At 39.6% G+C, this 19949-nt stretch overlaps 2 protein-coding genes across 2 annotated transcripts; both read right to left on the bottom strand.

Annotated features, from left to right (window-relative positions):
- Positions 1-14: 14 nt before the first annotated feature.
- Positions 15-9151, bottom strand: LOC131795131 (uncharacterized). Its single transcript, XM_059112702.2, has 13 exons — positions 8984-9151; positions 7020-7743; positions 6021-6072; positions 5817-5887; positions 4759-4825; positions 4483-4564; positions 4246-4356; positions 3735-3837; positions 3093-3199; positions 2651-2687; positions 2032-2182; positions 1064-1125; positions 15-896 (listed from the first exon to the last, which is right to left on the bottom strand). Exons 1-13 carry the CDS (start codon positions 9103-9105, stop codon positions 576-578), a joined length of 2010 nt encoding a protein of 669 aa, XP_058968685.2. The 5' UTR covers positions 9106-9151; the 3' UTR covers positions 15-575.
- Positions 9152-10852: 1701 nt separating this feature from the next.
- Positions 10853-19898, bottom strand: LOC131795133 (SH3 domain-containing protein 19-like). Its single transcript, XM_059112704.2, is given in 10 exon segments — positions 10853-11642; positions 11778-11878; positions 12713-12913; positions 13528-14008; positions 14456-14596; positions 14968-15091; positions 15287-16574; positions 16577-17427; positions 19064-19330; positions 19805-19898. Coding segments are annotated over 9 exon segments (3468 nt in total). The 5' UTR covers positions 19225-19330; positions 19805-19898; the 3' UTR covers positions 10853-11522.
- Positions 19899-19949: the final 51 nt, after the last annotated feature.

Below are 19949 nucleotides of genomic sequence, written 5' to 3'. Positions count from 1 at the left end.
AAAAGGACGAATCATTTCTTGGAACCACAGATCATTTATTATGTTTTAAGGACTTGTTTTGAGATTAAGTGCTGAATTTATTGGTGCTAGAAGTTTGTTAACGGTGTAATAATCTTGCCTTTTTTCAGTTTTGTGGTCGTTACAATTTAGTAAGAATGAAAAAGAAACCCAGCCGGATTTTTTGTTATCGTGGTATGCCACAGACATCCCACGGAACAATTCCGACAAACTGCGTCAGCCTATGGCTTTTCTAAGTATGTTGGTATAAAGGACTAAAAGTTCAATTGTGAACTGAAAATTATAATGTAAATTGACCTCACTTTTTAAGTAGTTTAACCAGATCAAACTGACCCTTCCTTTCGGTTTCTGGTAGAAATAGTAGAATTGCAAACTCACTATCGCCCTCGGCTATTACGAGGTTGGCTACACATTTAACAAAAGAGGTCGCTCTATTTTGAAACGCAAAGCGATTCGTGTCGTTAAGACTACAATACTTAGTTACTGTTTCACGTTTTGCTTTTGCGCAGCAAAAAGAAAAAAAAAATCCAAAGTAAATTCGAGTTCACAATTGTAATTCACCGCCCGCCGCCAAACATGTTCCCAAATGGCATTCCGCCAGGAAAGCCACCACCAAAACCCCCGCCAGGAAACCCACCTCCAAACCCACCTCCAAAACCACCTCCAAAACCGCCTCCAAAACCACCCCCGGGAAAACCACCTCCGGGAAAACCACCCCCGGGAAACCCGCTAGTATCAGGTGGCGGGCCAGATCCCGCGGGACCAAACTTCTCGGCGAGTTTGTCGACGATCATCTGGACTTTGGGAAGATGTTGGTAATTTGAGAGATTTGCTGGATTTTGGCTCACATCTTGGAAGGCGGCCATCACTTCAGGATCCTGAAAATCAAAAAGAGAGTCTCTAGTTGAGCCAGAATGAGGGAATTCTTGACCATTCAAAGAGCGTGGTGAAGTAAGAAAACACACAATCCAGGATCACTTTCGATACTCGATTCAAAATTGAGGTTGTGACACAATTTACGACACGGACAACATTTAGTACCAACCTGGAAAGCTTCTAACAACTCTGGATCACTCAGAAGCTCGTTCAAGTTTGGTGTATCGGTCCCTGAAAATTTCAAAAATACAACCGGAGTATTATAGCATTACATGAATTCACTCAAGTGGGTTATTGAGCTTCCATGATCCACACTTCACATCAGTATTTGTCAAAGAACTCGTGGTTGGAACCTGGAACAATGGCATGAAGGAAATTAAGGAATTACGAGTACTGTTTCCTCCCCACTCCCTATTCCCTCCCCCCCCCCCACCCCCCCTCAACAACTCTAACCAATCTGACAGTATAAAACTTTGGGGTAGTAACGATTTCTGAGTTTCTGAGTCTCATTAGTTAATCACATTTCCCGGGATGATTATCACAAAGCACGATGGCCTTGTTCTTCTGACTCTTAACTCTTTAACTCCTAGGATAAGATTGTTAATTCTCCCCTCTAGCTGCTAGACATTTCCTTGTAAATTAGTTACAAGAATTTGGTGTTAGATTAAGATAGCAACTTCAACCTGATGAGTTTGAGTATTCTCATTACCTGTTTGCTGGATAAGATATGGATATCATAAGGAGAAGCTACATGTTAATCACTTATGGAAGATAAAGGGTCAATATGGAATCCAGTCTCCTTGATATTTGCAACTATAAATTTGCCCAATATGTACAGTTCCACTACATAGACACAACACTTTGTGTCTAGGTGGTTAGGGCGCTGGACTTGTTATCAGGTTCAAGTCCTCCACCTGCCACTCACTGGATTTGTTTTCGGTCGCCCTGAGTTTAACTCCTTGGCTGCGCGGTGTAAATATCCAACTGATCTGACTCCTGCCAGTTGGGATTTTTGAGCACTTAATGTAACATCGACTCTGAAAAGCCCCGTGGGGACGAACCAATAAAATATGTATGTATACATTGCTATTCAACAGTAAAAAGGATGTCTTCTGATAGAATTGTCAGAATAAATACCTCCAGGGGCTGCTCCTCCTGGCTCAGGATGAGGGAATGCGTCTTCCCCAAGGTCTGCCCCTAGGTCAGGAGGTGGAAAGCCACCACGGAATGTTGTGTGCTCCTGTGACCTCTGTTGCCTCTGTTGCCTCTTTTGTCTTTCCTCTTCTTCCTGTTAAGGTAAGAGGAAGTATAGGAAAGAGCATGAGCGAAAACTCGCGTAAGAAGCTATGCTCTTGATAACAGGAAATTGCAATGAATAAAGAGCAGTTGGTGACCTTCATAGATTTTAAACAAACTCAAAAAAACTTGAAGAAATTTAGAATTACACTTTTGGATAATCTGAGTGTGCTTGTTTTGGGTTCTGGTTCAGGTAAAAGCCATTTTTGTTATATCTGAGATCATTCTATGATTAATTAGTTGGTGATGATATTGCCCCTTCCTACCCCTTATGGGGACAAGATCTGGTTTAGCTATAGAATAGATTTCATTTACACTCTCTTGCAACTTTTCTTGTAAGAGAAGAGTTGTTATTTAAGGTTTAAGCCAAAACAACTGACAGCAATCTCAAATACCTTTCAACACTTGGTTCAAAATTGCTCTAAAAACTACAAAGACTGGCCCTATGGAGACAACTTACCTTCCTAGCTTTTTCTTGAGCTTCTTTCATCTTTTTCCTGATGAGAGGAATGTTAAAAACAAAGTGTAGATCAATACGTGATAGCCAAATTACAGCTGTACAAATCAATGACAAAACAGAAAAGATAACTGCACATAGGGAGAAAGACACATGAGCATGCATAGATATGGAATTCCTCTTTGCGTTGAACATAAGAACAACAACTCTGTTTATTGTAAAGACACCAAAAGCCTTTTCTGACAAGGAAAGTTAACAAGTGACCTTGGATTGAGAATAGTGAATGCTTTGTCATTCATTCATCAACCTAACAACCTGACTGGTAATATCAATCACAAGTAAAAAATTGTTGTAGTTTTACACATGTTCAGTTGCACTTTCTCTCAGGGCTGGAACTCTTTGCAAAACACAAAAGTTTATATAATAAAAGTCTTTATCCTATTACATGTCTGCTTTCTTCTTCTCTTCTTTTTTCTTCTCTTCTTTCTTCCTCTCTTCTTTCTCCAGACGTTTCCGTTCCTGTTTTCTCTGATGCTCTAGTAGAAGTTGTGCCTATGTAAATCACAATGACAAAATGCTTAATCAAATCTATAAACAGTTAAGATCAAACTAATGATCATTAAAATAAGTAAAATAGCCAGCCTACAATATTGAGAGTTAACATAAGCCAATCTATCTAATTAACATTATGCACCAATCAATTTGAAGCTTCGATATTTCCCCCCCCCCCCCAAAATTCTTCGAAAATTGAATGAAGAAAGTGAGTAATAACCACTACATACAGAAAAAAGTTGTTTTTGGTTTGCTTTTTAACATGTTGATAGTAAACAGAGAAAACAATTTAGGTATTACATGCACACAAGAAAAAAATAATTCAAATCAATCAGTAAATAAATGTAAATTTATACACTTGTACTAACAATAACTTTGTAATGAAAGACAGTCAACAAATGGACAGAATTTTTTTCTCCTATAAACTAAGAGATTTGTTAAAATTCTCAAGAGCAATTGTTGATTGCCCATAATCTTTCTATCTCTAAATTATTTTAAATAAAAAACGAATTAAAAATATTAAAAAAATCAGTACCTTTGGTTTCACTTCCCTCAGCCACTCATCAGTTTGTTCGTCAAAATCCAGTTTGCATGCCATGGCAAGATCCTTGGCTGCCTCTGCCCAATGACCCAGGAGTCTTGACAACAATACATTGAACATATTTTGTTAGGTTTGAAAGACATTGGGATTTTGGATTAACTGACAACCCAAAAGTCTGAGACAAACAGCTGTCCTGATTTGGATGGTTTTGAAAAAAGAGGATCTTGAAAAAGGAATTTTCTTTGGTGGTACCACAAGGTTACTACTTAAAAAGTACAGCCAGGGATTGCGGTTTTCCCACTACCTGATAATATCAGAATGGAAGGAAACAGATATGTAGGTATGATGCTTTCTCGACGTGTAAAATTGTGCTCACCAACAAGAAATGTTCAGGCCTCATTTTTTTAACAGTGAGATTAAATAATCACTGATCCAATAAAGGTGTAACATTTCATAGAGTTTAGACAAGAACTAAAGGAAAAGAATAGAACAATTTGATACCAACCTGTGTGCTCGTCCTCTCCATTTGTACGGTTGGGCAGAGTCAGGGTTGATCTTTACAGCCTCATCACAGTCCCTAATGGCTGCATTTGGTTTCTTCATGCGAATAAAACAACTGGAAATAATGCCATTAAAAGGAATCAATTAAAAAAAGTTATTTCCCATTCTCATTTTCATATGATGCAATGGCTCAAGAAGTAATTAATTGTTGAAAACTTAGTCATAAATTATAAATTTATACCTTGCTCGTTTAGCATACATGCTCGCAGATGGATTCTTAACAATAGCTTCAGTAAAAAGCTTGAGTGCCTCATCCAAGTTTCCTGTAAGGGAAGGAAACATTTTGATCAGTGTAAAAAAAAAAAGAAAAACAGGCCAAGTCAGCTTACAAGCCAGCATTTTACTCCTGGGAGGAGAGGGACACTGAGAACAACAACACAAGTTGTCCAATTGGAGACTCATGCCACAAATTCAGTTGTGAAATGTTTTTTACTAGCTGCTAAGAAAGCAGACAAACCTTCATTCATTGCTGCAATAGCTTCCATTCTCTTTGTGGAGGATTCCTCCCTCATTTCATCTGTAACCTTAGAAATCAACCCATCTTATTAGTTCAATAACTAAGACAAAGGGGCAATTTTTTTGGATTGTTCAAATGTTTCACTTTGCTAAGTGATCAGATCAGAAAATTAAATATTAAGTAAGCCTTTTTCTGAACCACTCAGATTAAAATCTAAAACCAATCACAATTTTGTTACTCATGTTTCCCTAAATTTCAGGCAGTTTGCTTGTTTTCATTTTCAGTTCTCATTAGTATCTTGTTAAATTATTTCCTTCATTCTGTTTGGCTGTTGTGATTACTGTGCTCTTGATTTAAGACACTCAACAGAAATGCACTCCAAAATGAAAGTAGCATAACGTACCATGTATGGTTTAAATAGCATTTAACTTGTAAGGAGGAAATTAATCCAATTTTGGGAAAACATGTCATTAAATCACTCTGAAAGTAAGTAGGGTTAATTATTTGTTCCATTTTCAAAAAAAAAAGGTAGTGCAAAGGAAGCCTTATTTTCCTTGCTTGCTCCAACATGTGGCCTCCTTGCTAAGGGGGTACTAATGCCCAACTAGTACAGGACACCAACATGGATAATTTCATTTCACCTTTTAACTCCCAAGATCTCACTAGTAATTCTCCTTACTGTCTGCCATACAATTCTTATGATGTCAATTTGGAGAATTTGGTATTGGATCAACTAATTATCCCCTGATTGGTATTTTACTTTATTCTCATCACTTCTATGCTTAATATTGTATTGATATTGTAAGGAGAAATTCTCTCTTGGTCACTCATGGGAGGTAAAGGGTTAATTGTGAAAAGAAGGCCATTTGGAAATACAACCATTTTGACAAGGGTGGCTGCTTGTAAAACACTGAGCAGTCTAACAAGGAATGTTAATTTTTCACAATACCCTATACCAGAGAAAAATATTGACTAAAAATAGCCTGGCTTGGTAATCTGTCTATTATTCAATACTTCATGGGAACAAAATAATTTAACGTTCAAAAGAGAAATATTACTTCAATGCTTGCATCTCCCATTTGCTGAGGTTCATCATTGTCTGGTTCAAGACATCCTTCTTTGTCAATTTCTGTTCAAAAGTTAGAAAGGAAATATTTTCATGCAGTCATAAGCAAGGAATTTCATGTTATCTATTGACCATCTTTGAAAATCTCATGTACAAAGTGTCAAAGAAAATACTGCATCAAAACTGTAAGACTAACCAACATCGCTTTCCTCACTCTCACTGTCCTCAGGTTCTTTTGGTGCAGCCTTCTGCAAAGGGGAGCCATTAAGATTAAAAGTGAATTTTCTATCTTTTTGCTTTTTTCTTACTACTGACAGTAGAACCTCTTTGACTCAACCTTGGTTACCTCAAACCCCCTGCTAATTTGAACAGGATCCAATTTCCCCTGTATTTGACATTGTCTTCAGCTAACTTGAACTCAGTTAATCTGAACTCCCTATTCTCTAACAATAATTTTACTTTCCCTTGGCTGATAACTTGGACTTTAATAAAAAATGTCGCCCCATAAACGTCAAAGAGCCAGGACATACCAGTAGCTGAATGATATATCCTAATCTTTAATTGCAATTATGAAAACATACTACCTTTAGCTAAACTTTCCAAACTAAACAGTCATATCAAAAAATCTCTAATAAAAGAAACTAAGTGTACAAAAATGGCTGTTGATTTTGATATTCAACACCACCCCATAACTCAAACTCCAGCTAACTCAACCTGTTTTCTGTTTCCGATGGGAGCTCGAGTTAGCGGAGTTATACCATAATTATCTTCCAAAAAAACTATCATACTTAATCATCACCTGTTAAAATTAACTAAAAGGTGAGGATGAATCAGCTCTAAGACAGAATATGTTATTGACTCTAAAGTCCTGTTTAAACAATTTAGACCTGGTTCTTTAGAGGAAGTTGAAATGTCCTTGGTGCAATCCTGCCTCAATTAAATTGCCCAATCTCTTTAAATCATCTTACGCACCTCTACTCCTGCGTTCTCCCCTATTTTAGGCATGACAGTTATAGATTTTCAAACTGTTATCAATCCTTTAACTGGATAATTTTGAAAGAATTACAAGCAATTTTAAGTGGTAATAAGAGGACTACTATGGGTGGCAAATTTTCTCAGGTGTCCTCTGAAAACAAGAACACTGTTACTCCCCAGGAAGTTGGACATTTATAAAGAGAGTTGATCTACATTATACCTTTTCTGATGAAGCAGTGGGCTTTGGTTCTTCCTTATCCTTTTCAGCTGCCTTTGGCTTCTCAGCTGGTTTTGGAGGCTCCTCAGCTGGTTTTGGAGGCTCCTTAGCTGGTTTTGGAGGCTCCTCAGCTGGTTTTGGAGGCTCCTTAGCTGGTTTTGAAGGCTTCTCAGCTGGTTTTGGAGGCTCCTCAGCTGGTTTTGGAGGCTCCTCAGCTGGTTTTGGAGGCTCTTCAGCTGGTTTTGGAGGCTCTTCAGCTGGTTTTGGAGGCTCCTCAGCTGGTTTTGGAGGCTCCTCGGCTGGTTTTGGAGGCTCCTCGGCTGGTTTTGGAGGCTCCTCGGCTGGTTTTGGAGGCTCCTCGGCTGGTTTTGGAGGCTCCTCGGCTGGTTTTGGAGGCTCCTCGGCTGGTTTTGGAGGCTCCTCGGCTGGTTTTGGAGGCTCCTCGGCTGGTTTTGGAGGCTCCTCGTCTGGTTTTGGAGGCTCCTTGGCTGGTTTTGGAGGCTCCTCGGCTGGTTTTGGAGGCTCCTTGGCTGGTTTTGGAGGCTCCTCGTCTGGTTTTGGAGGCTCCTCGGCTGCTTTTGGAGGTTCCTCAGCTGCTTTTGGAGGTTCCTCAGCTGCTTTTGGAGGCTCCTTGGCTGCTTTTGGAGGCTCCTCTGCTGCTTTTGGAGGTGGTTCTGGTTCTGGTTCTTTAGGTTTTTCTGGTGGTGGAGGAATCTTACCTCCCACGCTTAAAAGAAGAATATCGTAAAGAGTAATTAGACTTAACTGTCTACCATCATGCTCTCAAAATAATACTTAGAGCAGTCCTCCCTTATTGATGTTGAGTCAAGTTTCATTGAATATCACTGAAATTCTATCAGCAGTAAAGTAAATTATACCCTATAGCATTCTTCAACCTTAGGATTTACTCTTTTAGGATTCAGTGTAACAACTATTTTTTGTGTATGTGGGCAACAGACAAATCACACAACACTACATTTGGAAGTTATAAAACAACTACCCTTTGTAAAAATGACACCAAAACACCTTTAAATAATACAGCTAAATGCAATTTAACAGAATTAACAACAATGAGCATCAGCTTCCTATGGTAGTCAGGGGTTTTTTTTGCATATGTGCACGTATCACAATTCCATGTGCTCATCATTTGAGGGGTTATCGCATGTGCTTTGAGCGTGAACTTAACCCTTTAACTCCCATATCAAATTTGCAATTCTTCTTACTGTCAACCATACAATTCTTATGATATTAGTTCAGAGAATTTAGTATTGGATCAACTTATTATCCCCAAATTAATATTTATCTTTATTCTCATCACCTATCTTGTTGATATTGTGTTGATATTGTAGGGAAAAATTCTGTCTCGGTCACTCATGGGAGTTAAAGGGTTTAAGAGTTGTGCTTTGTGTAGGAAAGGAATACAATCTATCATTCCAGTAAAACATACAAAAATACAAATCTTTTGAAGAAATACCGAGAGCATAAAGGTGCACAATTGATCACTACAACAAACAGGAAGTTTAAACAACTTCTACTTCCGTCTTGGTTGTAAGGTGAAAGCTTGCACTTTGCAATGACTCGCAAGTGTAACACGTTTTTTTTTTTTTTTTTCTCAAACAGCGTCGTATTAATTCCTAAATCCTAGGGAAACTTCAGATTTTTTAAAAAAACAACATAAAATTGTATGGTTTCGAGAAAGTGAAATGTAGCCAAGGCCTGAGGTATTAGCGTTCGATATTTTGGGGACGTTACGTTTACGAGGAGGTCTACCATACCTGACATCAGGAAAAAGGAAAAATGAAATACACATATTTGAGATATCAACGTATTAAACGTATCAGTACATTTCTGTAGCAATCAATAACTTGGGGTCTCTGTTCAAAATTGTCACCTAGGCATTGTACAGTTGCACGTGCCTGTTATCTGACAGTATATTACAATAATACAAAGCGTATAAGTTACGGTACCTTTCCACCCAATCTTTGAAAAACTTCAGCTGTGGAGAATACAGCAGTTCAGGCTTCGTTTTACACAATTCGACAAATTGTTTGAGCAAGCTGAGTTGGGTACTGTCAAATTTTGAGGCCATTTTTGCCCCTTATGAAGAAATAACTTCGTTCAGGTCAGGTTTCAGATTATGTATATTTTGCATTGACAACAATCCTCTGCGCGCTCTCTTTCGAAACCTGGGCCCTATTCGCACAACCTGTAACGGACGAGAGGATCTGAGGGCAGCCAGAGGAAACAGGAATAACTTCTCTAAGTATCCACCTTAGGGGTGGCGAGAATGAGTTTCAGAACGACGCAAAATACGAAAATGGGCTTCAAATTTACCCACTTTTCTTGTATTCCTTTGGATCAACCCATACAGTTCATTTTTTCAAAATCACGTCACTTTAGCCTAAATTTCATTTTCACCTACTTACTATTAATTTTAGCGTGTGACCGAGCCAAAACCTGGCTGTGCAAGGGAAGGTGAGTAAGGAAGGGAGGGGGGGATTGTGGTTTCGGGGGAGGGGGAGGGATTGTGGTTTCGGGCAGGGATGACATGGTTCCTATAGGGGGAGGATTTAGACATATTATTCTAGATAGTCTGGATGGGGTTAACTGACATCTGACCACAATTTTAACTGACAACCGACAAATCGCTGAAAATCTAACTGACAACTGACATTTGTGGTGGGCTTTTACTGAAAGCTGAGTAAAGACCGAATCGCCCTAAACATTCTTAAAACTGGATGTAAAATATGGACAGTTGATCTATTTTGTCCAATAAAAGTACATTTGTTATTACATATCAGTAAGAACACGCCAGAGTCTTCTATTTCATTAATTATTACCGCATAGAGTTGTTGGGCATGGATGGCATGGTTCCTACAGGGGGAGAAGTAAGGTATTGAAACTGCACTATGCGAAAATGAAATTTGTGGCCACGGAATGAACAACTCCCTGTCATGTAGAAATAAAACAATGTACTTTAACTCCTTAAAGGTGAAGTGACGTAGGTTGAAACTAAAATAAACAATTACAAAAGTTACATAACATATGATATAAAAAAATAACAACACGACGGAAAGAGAACTCTAAAACAATTACATTGTTACGGCCACAGAAGAGACCAATATTGATATTGCAAAAAATGCTGAGGCCAAAAAAAAGGAAAAGACAAGTGACTACGGCGTTCCGTTATACTTGAGAACTGCGCTTAGTGCCAAAAAACCGAGAAGAAAGGCATGTTGCCGATATATATATATATATATATATATATATATATATATATTTAACAAATAGATTCCAAGTTACCGTGCGTCTGTTCAGTAATAGATCACAGATGACGTCAAAATGTGGTAAGAATTAAAAAATAAGGAAAAAAAGTTTTAATGATAACGTCATATATACGTCTGTCTTCCAATAGATCATAAGTGAGAACCAATCAGAATGCGTGCATAACTGAGCTTATTATATAGATATATACATATATAAATATATATATATATATATATATATATAAATTACGCGAGGTAGCAATAAAGCGGTAATAAGGTGGGAATAAAAAATGACGAAAAATAAAAAGGTGCCAATGAAACAGTAAGTATAAACGTTGGCAAGTTACCGGGTGAAAAGACATAAATAATAAACTCTGAACACGTGAAAAATTCAACATGAAAAAATATCGCACTAAGAATTTACAGGTATGTGTCGTTTAGGGAGAAAACATGTGGGTAAAACAACTAGAACACGAAAGTGCAGAACAGAACAGAACAGAACAGAAGAATTGTATTTTCTAACGGAAAAAAAGAAGACAGATTTCAAAAATTGTTATATATTTTGAATAATTTTTACAATCACAAACGAGTCGCTAATTGACAAGCGACATCATCCGGTTTGAATTAAAATGGTTGAAAAAGATCATCGCATCGCATCGCAATTTTTCAATATCTCTTGGGCTTTTACATTCTGTTGTTTCACAGTTTGATATAATTCCAAAAAATACGTAACTCATTTCTGAAAACTAGTCATAATAATGGACCAAAAGAAGCGTTCGATCTAACTTGGGATGGATACTTTTCTCTCAGCGCAATGAATTAAAATAAAAATAATCAAAAGACTATAGCGAGACTCACAGTTCTGATTTGTAGTAATTCTATTTGTTCAATCAAACGGTTGCAATTTATCATCACCTCTTCCCATGCCAAACACACCGGAGCGAGTGTGCCCTCGGAACTTCACTTTGTCACATAAAATCGAGGTGAGTTGTCAGCCAGTCCAGTATGAATTCTCTTAACATCAAATGCAAAGAACAAATACCAGGTTCACTTGCTCAAGTTTAATTTTCCAGCCTCGCGAAATGTGCACGGCCACCACATTTATGCCTGAAAATGGTTTCTTTCTCCCCCTCCTAAAATATCAAACAGAGACAACTGTTTTTGCGGTTTTATTCCATTGTTTTTCCTCTTTTGTTTTTGTCTTTTTTCTGCATTAGGTAGATTCCACTAGAGAGAAATCTTAAGGTAGTGGTGTCAGGATTTCAACAAATGCTGCTGGAAATCGACCGACTTTCATTTCCAGTTCCCCTTGAAGCCACTCGTCATTTACGCGCTCCAGGAGTACAATTACGTCACCAGTCTGTAGGAAAAACAGACGCCATACGAAATTAATCGAGAGTGCGTTGGAAACATAGAAATAGAAAGATGTCCATAAAATGCTTGAAGCAAGTAGTTAAATGTGGAAGTGAGAAGAACTGATTAACAAGAATCTTACTTTAAAACACAGCTCATCTTCAAACTCGCCATTAAAATCAAACAACGCCTTGGCTTTTGGCGTTGGTTGCATTTCTCTTTCGACAGGTGGAAATTCTGTCTCTGCATGAAAGGAAAAAAAGGTACAAGTAAATATTTTTTGGCCGTTAAACGTAAAGTCGTGTGATGGTGCAGGTACTTGGTTATTAAAGCTAGCTTATTCAACATCGCTCTGCCCCTCCTCCTTACGACATTTCACTCGGAGATGTTCAAGCAGAGAAGAGGCACACAGAAGCCTCGTGCGTTTTCCCTTGGTAAGCAATTATCAACGCTGCTACGCTAGTTTCGGTCCTTTCTTCTCTTAATCTGGGCTTTTCAAGGCGCGATCGCATTCAAATTTACCCGCTTCAGTGCTCATGAAAAACTAATAATGTCCAGGCATTTTGCGCGATGCGATTAAAATTTACTTTTCGAGTCCTTGTAAGCCTTGTCTCCTTTCTTTACGAGTGAAAGTTAACTTCACTGGGGTAGGCAGAAAAGAGGGCTTAGCTAAATAAAGAGAGGGAGATACGTGCTAGTACTCAAAGAATTTACGTTGGACCTAGATGTAACATCCCTGAAAGTAACTCGTCCTTCGCTATGGGTAACGCTTTGGTACAATGGTTAGTGCTTGATTCAGGCTCCGGCATTGGCCGATTACGTAATGGTGTCGTGTTCTTAGGCAAGATGCTTTGCGAAAAAATAAAAAATATCTCCCGTCACTTAAGGAAAAAATGGTAACGGTCAACCGTCAAAACTTCGTGGGGAAACATACGATTAAAAAACATCCCATCCACTGGGGAGCAGTAGCTTTTCTTTCCGACATCATCCGTCGGCGGGGTAATAACCTAGGCCGATGGGTTAACCTACATAGCTGTCTATTTATTAGAAAGGTAAGCTTTTAATTCAATCCGTTACCTGATTCCTCTTTTGAAAGTTGCACAAAAGCCCGCGGAAACATTCCTTCCTGTCCTTTGTGTTTTCCTCTCAGCCATTCATCGTTAATTCTTTCGGTGATTTCTATTTTGCCTCCTTTATGGAACGTCAGTTCGTCGGCTGCTGAGCCGGTGAAATCATACAGTGCTATACCATATTCAACATTGTGATGCTCCTTCTCCTCTGAATATAAATAGACAAGTTTGCTAATGACAACCTTGGCAACCATTGGTCTTATTCAATTGTACACTGAGTTCCAGCAAAATTGAGGTGATTTCCACCTGGTAAAAGCGCTTTTCTCTAAATGACTCATTTTGCTACTATTTTTTAATTATTTCCATTTAACAATATACCATGTCACCTTTTTCGTTTTGTTCTGTCTTTTCAAGAAAACTGTGAATTGCTTAAAAAGCCGCACCTGGTCCTTTGCTTGGCCTTAGCGCCATCTTCATTATCATTTGTCGTTCTATCTGAACGTTTATATTTGCATGCAGAGTGAAGCAGGTTTGCAGCTAATAATGGAAAAAAACTATTTCTCGTTGAAAAACCCCCCTTCGATTTTCTAAAACCGCCTTTATATAGCCAGCCGGCAATTTCTCTTCGTTCGCACGCTAACTGCCTCTAACACGTGAAAGCAATACTACTTTGATCGAGCGTTGGTCCACTCAACTATCCAGCGCTTTTCATACGCTTCTCAAAATTCTTACACAATGACGGAAAACTCCTCCAAAAAGAGCTTTCTTCAGCTTTATTCACCGTGGGAAGTGAGAAGTCGAAGATGAAAGCTTATTGCTCACCTGGTTGCTTCTTTTGTTCTGGCACGTCGTGAAGAATTTCTACATAGGCTGCCGGAAACATACCCATTTTTCCTTGAAGTTCGCCTTCAATCCAATCCTTGCCTACTCTCTTGTTAATTCTGATGACATCTCCGGCATTGAAGCTTAGATCTTGCGAGACGTCGCTATGATAATCATACAACGCCTCGCAGAACAAATTTGAACTCGGGTTCGAAGATTCTTCTTCATTACCTTTGGATATGGTCTCCTTTTCCTCATACTGAGGCAACTTCTTGATTACATCTGTACTTATATCAACGAAGTTACATGGAAAGGCCCCGGACTGCTCACGGAGTTCGCCCCTTAACCAATCGTCGTTGATCTTGGCGACCACGTGAATAATTTCACCCGCAGTGAAGTCTATTTCGCCATCCTCCAGGTTTCCATGAAAATCATACAATGCCATCACGTTGAATGGGGAGCTCTCTGGCGGTGTAGCTGGCTGCACAAAAAATAAAACATGTTTAGCATTTCAGCGGTCTATACAAATAACGCTTAAATGGTTTGGACACCGTGCCCGTGGGCCTAGCAGCCAAACACCGCGACGTATGATCCAGAGAAAGAAAAAAAGCAAAGACCGCCTTTTTCTCTCTCCAAGACCAACGGCCAAGTTGTTTTTTCATTTTTTCATTTTTGTCGCTCAATTTCGACCTCCTCTACTGACTGAAAGCCTAATAACTACAGTCTCACTCTGGATTAAAAGAGAAAGAGATGCAAAGCGAAAAGTGGAGAGAAATACAGTGAGAATGTTAAATTCTTATCTTAAATAGCCCTCCCATGGCATCCAGACCATTCCAATGAGAAGATAGAAGACTAACTACGATATTAAGCTTCCGCGGAAGGAATTTCTGATTATGTACTTTAAAAGAAGTAAACTGTACACGTTTACCTGACTTTGTAATTTCGTTTCTTGCGGGAGATCCTCAATTATTTCCACAAACTTCACTGGAAACATCCCTTGTTTATCTCCAAGCCGGCCTACGTACCAATCATCGTCCATCTTTTGCACAAGAACAATTTCATCGCCTGCCTGTTGACGAGAGAAGATCAACCACTATTTGATATCAAATGCAACACCTTAACTAACGTTGGATTTATCAACTTAAACAATTGCAAAGGCTACAACTTCCAGTCATCTGGAAGTGAACATCTTCTGACGGTGATCGAAATGGTTTATAGGACACTTGCCCCAAAATTTCAAAAACGTTTATTTCGATGTCGCTATCCACTACAGTTTTGAGAGAAAGAATGACTTTTACGTTTCCTGAGTTGCTAATTCTGCTGGAAAATCTTGCTGGTTAGACGTCTCCAACTGTGTGACCTGTTTCCAATCCTCAAACCGCCGTAAACATAACCCCAACGGACTAAAACATAGATTAATTTATAAATTCATTCACTTACATTAAATGATAGGTCATCCGCTGCAGTAGGTTCATAGTCGTACAAAGCAATGGCGGAAGGTTCAATGTATGTCTTACTCACGGATGACACTGTGGTCGTAGATTGCTCTTCTTTAGCTTCTTCCCTGGGTCCACGCACGCATAAAAAAATGGGAAACAAAATGAGTAAAACGTCTAGTAATGAACACAAACAAGAAAGCAAAACTGAGCCATGAATCATCTTAACTTATACAATTTCTACCGCCAAATGTCTGACGAACGGTTTCTAACTCGCGAATGCAACCAAACAAGTCTACAACGAAGGCTTAGGTTTTGCTTACTTTTCGCCAGATGTTGATGGTCGACGTGGTTTGCTCTTAATCGAGACTGAAGAAGATGGAGGTCTCGCTGGTTTCGCTTTGGTTTTCGAAGACGCCTGTTCATTTCTCTCTTCTTCGTGGTCTTCAGTGGCAGATCCATCTCCTCTTCGTTCAGAATTACGCGTCTGTGACATGTCTTTCACGTGATTGTCAGCTGACGACTCGGCCACCGTTCGTGTCTCAGTCACATTCGTTTTCGTGAGATTGGTTCCAAGTGGAGCAACAGGAACAGGTTTAGCTGGTTTGCGTTTCTCGTCTGCGTGACCTTCCTCTTTACCCCCACGTGATTGTTTAGTGTCAATCACCTTGAAGGACGGCCTCGGAGGTCTGTTTTTCTTTTTTGACTTTTTATCATCAAAGTCTTGCATGACGGTCTTGTCTTCCTCTGGAGTCGAGGCCGGTCCATCACCGGCGTGACTCGCTGCGGGAGGTCTGGGCGGTGGTTTGCTTCTTTTTGACTTCTCGCTTGAGTCATGCACATCGGTGATTGCTGATTCGGCCGTGTCGATTTTGTTACCGGCATGTCCCACCGCGAGAGGTCTGGGAGGAGGGGGTTTTCCTCTCCCTTTGGACTTGTCGCTCGAATCTTGGGGTTCAGAATGTACCACAGGCTTACCAGCATTATCCACTGCAGGTGGTCTCGGCGGAGGTGGTCTCTTCTTCGAATTCTTCCTTGTCTGATTACTCGTCTCTTCTGGAGGAGAACTAGCATCACTCGCCTTCTCTGCAGTTGTTAACGCTTCTCTGCCTTTGACTCCAGGCAAACTCACGGGTCTTCTAGGTTTTGGTGATTTCTGTTGCAGTGTTTCCGCGTCCTGCTGGGAAACTCGCGTGTTTAGCTCGTCTTGACTGTCGGTTGAAAGGGCACCGAAATTTTGGTTCTCCTCACTTGGAGCACTTATTGGTCGTCGTGGTGCTGCCTTGATACTCGGTCCTCTCTTTGGCCTTTTGGGAGGTTTACGCTCGGCATGAGGGCTTGGTGAATCAGGGCGGGATGCTGTAATAACAGTAGGAACACGCCTTGGTTTCACAGCTGGTGAATCAACCGCTGTTTCTTTGGTTTTTGCCTCCTGCATGTTCTGAGTAGACTCATTTGTATTGGGTGATTTTAGAGGAGGTTTATCCTCTTGATCCTTATTTGCGGAAGATTCCTCACCAGGCCTCACGGCTTCACTCTTCTTTGGAGGCCTGGCCGCAACTATCACCGTGGGCCTACTTTTAGGTTTGGGGGCAGCGGTAATCTCTTTTGGGCTTCTTCCGTCGACAGTTTACTGGGCGTTTCTGAAGAACTGTAAGGTTTCGGTTTAACAGGCGGCTTTGGTTTTTTAGCAGGTGGAAGTGGTTTCCTTCCGTCACTATTGTCAGGTTTTGGTTTTTCACCAAATTCCTCTTTTTTGTCTTGCTTCCCCTTCAAACCTTCTGTGTCATCTGCTTTTTTCTTGGCTGTTTTAGCAGGGACGATGACTGTAGGTTTGCTTTTCTTTCCTGTAGCTCCATCATGAACCGTTATTACACTGCAGACGCCATTTTGCTCATCATCGTCCACGATGGGGTCTGAATTATTCTTTTCCTTTTCTTTCAGTTTTGGTCGGATGACTGTGGGCTTTGGAACGGGCTTCTTTACTACAGGAAGACCTTTCATTGTGTCAGGTTCTACTTCTCCATTCGATTCTAAGTTATCATTAAAGAAAGGATTTAAATTTCGTCCTACGATATCACTCTCCTCAGCTTCGTCTTTTGATATCTTCCGCACCGGAGCAACTGGTGCTGAGATCCTTGAGACAGGCCCCTTCTTCGGAACCTCCACTCCATTCGACCTCTCCCTCTCCCTGCCCTTCTCAGCAGGTTCGTGAACGCTGGCTCCCTCCCCAGAAATTGCCCCTTCGTTCTTTTCATCTGTTCCCAAGTTAAGTTCACTCACAGGGCGGGACTTAGGTCTGGGTGGGGGCTCCCTACCCTTAGGTTTTCGGCCTGGCTTTAGGGGAATAGTTGGAATCTGAGTTGCTGATGCAGGCTGATTGGTGTTGGAAGGAGGTGGTATGACTTCCGAGGAATCCATTGGTCTTGCTGATACTATGGTTATCTCTGGCCTCCCTTTTGCCCTATTTAAGAAGAGACAGAAACGATTCAAACTGTATTCAAATGTTTATCTCATTAGTAGATATTTTCTTTCAAAAATTTCTCTTAACAACAAGGTATGGTGAAGAATATTTCAAACCTTAACTTAGAAAATCTCAGAGCTAATTCTCCCATCCAAAAACTCTACATGTACTTGTTGTCTTGTCCTGAGAAATTTGAGGAAAAATAGTACTTCATGTAGTTCTCTGTATATGTCTCTGTAAAAATTTTGAACTTCCAAGATCTGATTGTCAATTCTCCCCTCTAGTTGCTACACATTTCCTTGTAAATTAGTTGAGAGAATTTGGCATAAGATCAAGATAACAACCTCTACCTGATAAGTTTGAGTGTTCTTATAAACTGTTTGCTAGATAATGTATGGATATTATAGGGAGAAGTTACATGTTAATCACTTTTGGGAGTTAAGGGGTAAAAGCCAGCATACCCTTAACCTACAATGGCCAAATAGAAAAAAGGAAATAATATATAAATTTAGCCAAGCCTAAATTCGGAGCTTGCATTTTTTTTTCCTGCACGTCTCAAGGGCACAACACCTTGCCCCTGCCAGGACTAGAACCCAGGTCGTCCACCTCAGAGCCCAGTGCACTGACCACTGGACTACTGAACAAAGCCATGGCATTGGCGTGTCCGCTGTACACTTAACCATGTATGTTAAAAGTAGTCCCTTGTATGGTCGTACAGTTGTACCGTCATATGGTCATACATCCAAATTTTTTCGGCTTTATGGGTTACTACTATTTTGTATAATTATGGGGCTACGCTCTGTGAGCTCTGCTATCATAAGGAGCCAATGAAAACTCAAATTAGAACCAAGTTATCTACCTGGATTGCAAGAAAATGCAAGAGGCCAAGTCATAATTGGTTTAGCCTTACACCAAACATGACTAATATACACCACTGAGATTGGTTGAGAGGATTAGGTGCCAGTTTTTAAGACTAAGAGGAGAGCAAAGCAAAGCAAAACCAATGCACTCAACAATTATTTTTAAACTTTGGTTGAAAATTGTTTTTTAACCTTTTAACTCCCAATATCTAATTGTCAATTCTCCCCTCTAGCTGTCATACATTTCCCAGTAAATTGAATACAAGAATTTAGTGTTAGTTTATGATAACAACTTCTACCAGACAAGTTTGAGTATTCTCATTACCTGTTTGCTGGACATATACATATTACAGTGAGAAGTTACTTGTTTATCACTTGTGGGAGTTAAAGGATTAGTTTATAGAGAAAACATATTCTGATCCCTCTTTGGAGTAATGGAGTAAGTAACCAAAACAGGACCCTATTTAAGGTTTCATGAAGCAGCCTGTAAACATGTAACAAAGTTCTGATTGAGCACTTTTTGGATGAGTGTTGATGAACCAAACCAAAGTATCCCAATGACCAACCAAGACAATGGAACTACATGACTAATGGTGTCAACAATATCATCACTGAGACACAGACAACACAACAGGAAGTACCAATTGGTTACTGGGGATTTAAGAACAGAAATATAATAAACAATAATAACAAAAGTAAAAAACTTATAATAATAATAATAGTAAGAATAGTACTTAGTGATTATAATAATTATAATTGTTGTGCTTTTTTCTCACTTAATTTTTGGGGATCCTTTGGTTGATAAGTCATCTTTTCCGGGCCCTTTATTGGGGCTGACAGAATCCACAGGTGCCTCACCAAGATCTAACCTTGATGGTATAGGAGGTGGCCCAGGCTTCTTTGCAGGCATGGGAGGGTGGGCTTTTGAAGAAGCCATTGAACGGTAATTCAGGTGTTATTGTGAAGGAAAGAAGAACTGGATTCAGAGGCCTGAAGCTATCTCATTCAACTAATTGGAGACAGCCATAAGTTTTGTAAGAAATCTGTGAATAGAAAAGAGATATTTAAGTGCATCATCAGGAATTGCAAGGTCAGTAAAATTAAAGATCTAATCAATTTCAACGACTTTCTTGGTGTAATAATTTGAACAGGCGTGTTCGTGTCCATACTTTTAAAGCTAAACTTGTAGTGAATGATGTGAGGCTATTCGCAATGTATTGAATCAGTTTTAAACAACACTAGACAAGTGAATTTACAGCGGGGACGACATCGAAGGATTCACTGGCAGTAGTTATTTACATTTAAGAGATAAATATTTGATATCAAGCAAGTTTAATTTGATTATTCTCGAGTAAATTGAAGCGTACTTCAGGTTACCTTCAAAGTGAAGTAAGCCTGATCTGACGTGTAACTCAGTTTGAAAAATCGATTCAACATGATCTGTACGGTACGTGTATGGCATTTACTCTAAAATCTGAAGGTACGGATTAAATATTATGCAATATACAAAAATATACCTTGTAGCTGTGACAAAAATTAACGGAGTTACGCTACTTCTCTGTGGTTCGTGATGTTTCAGGTTTATTGGAAGTTGTTTTTGCCGAACCCTGGGCCGTAGTCTTTTGTTGAAAACCGCTGGTTTAGTTTGCTTTAACTCAAGCT

The sequence above is a fragment of the Pocillopora verrucosa genome, chromosome 14, assembly GCF_036669915.1.
Source record: "Pocillopora verrucosa isolate sample1 chromosome 14, ASM3666991v2, whole genome shotgun sequence".
NCBI classification, from domain to species: domain Eukaryota; kingdom Metazoa; phylum Cnidaria; class Anthozoa; order Scleractinia; family Pocilloporidae; genus Pocillopora; species Pocillopora verrucosa.
This window is presented reverse-complemented; position numbering and strand designations above follow the sequence as displayed.

What these genes read in the sequence shown, in the direction of transcription:
- LOC131795131 (XM_059112702.2), bottom strand. Translation starts at nt 9,105, where the DNA reads ATGGCCTCAAAATTTGACAGTACCCAACTCAGCTTGCTCAAACAATTT. An exon ending in TGGGAGATGCAAGCATTGAA is followed by an intron (nt 4,826 to 5,816) that starts GTAATATTTCTC and finishes TTGATTTCTAAG; the next exon opens with GTTACAGATGAAATGAGGGA. An exon ending in AGGAGGAGCAGCCCCTGGAG is followed by an intron (nt 1,126 to 2,031) that starts GTATTTATTCTG and finishes TGAAATTTTCAG; the next exon opens with GGACCGATACACCAAACTTG.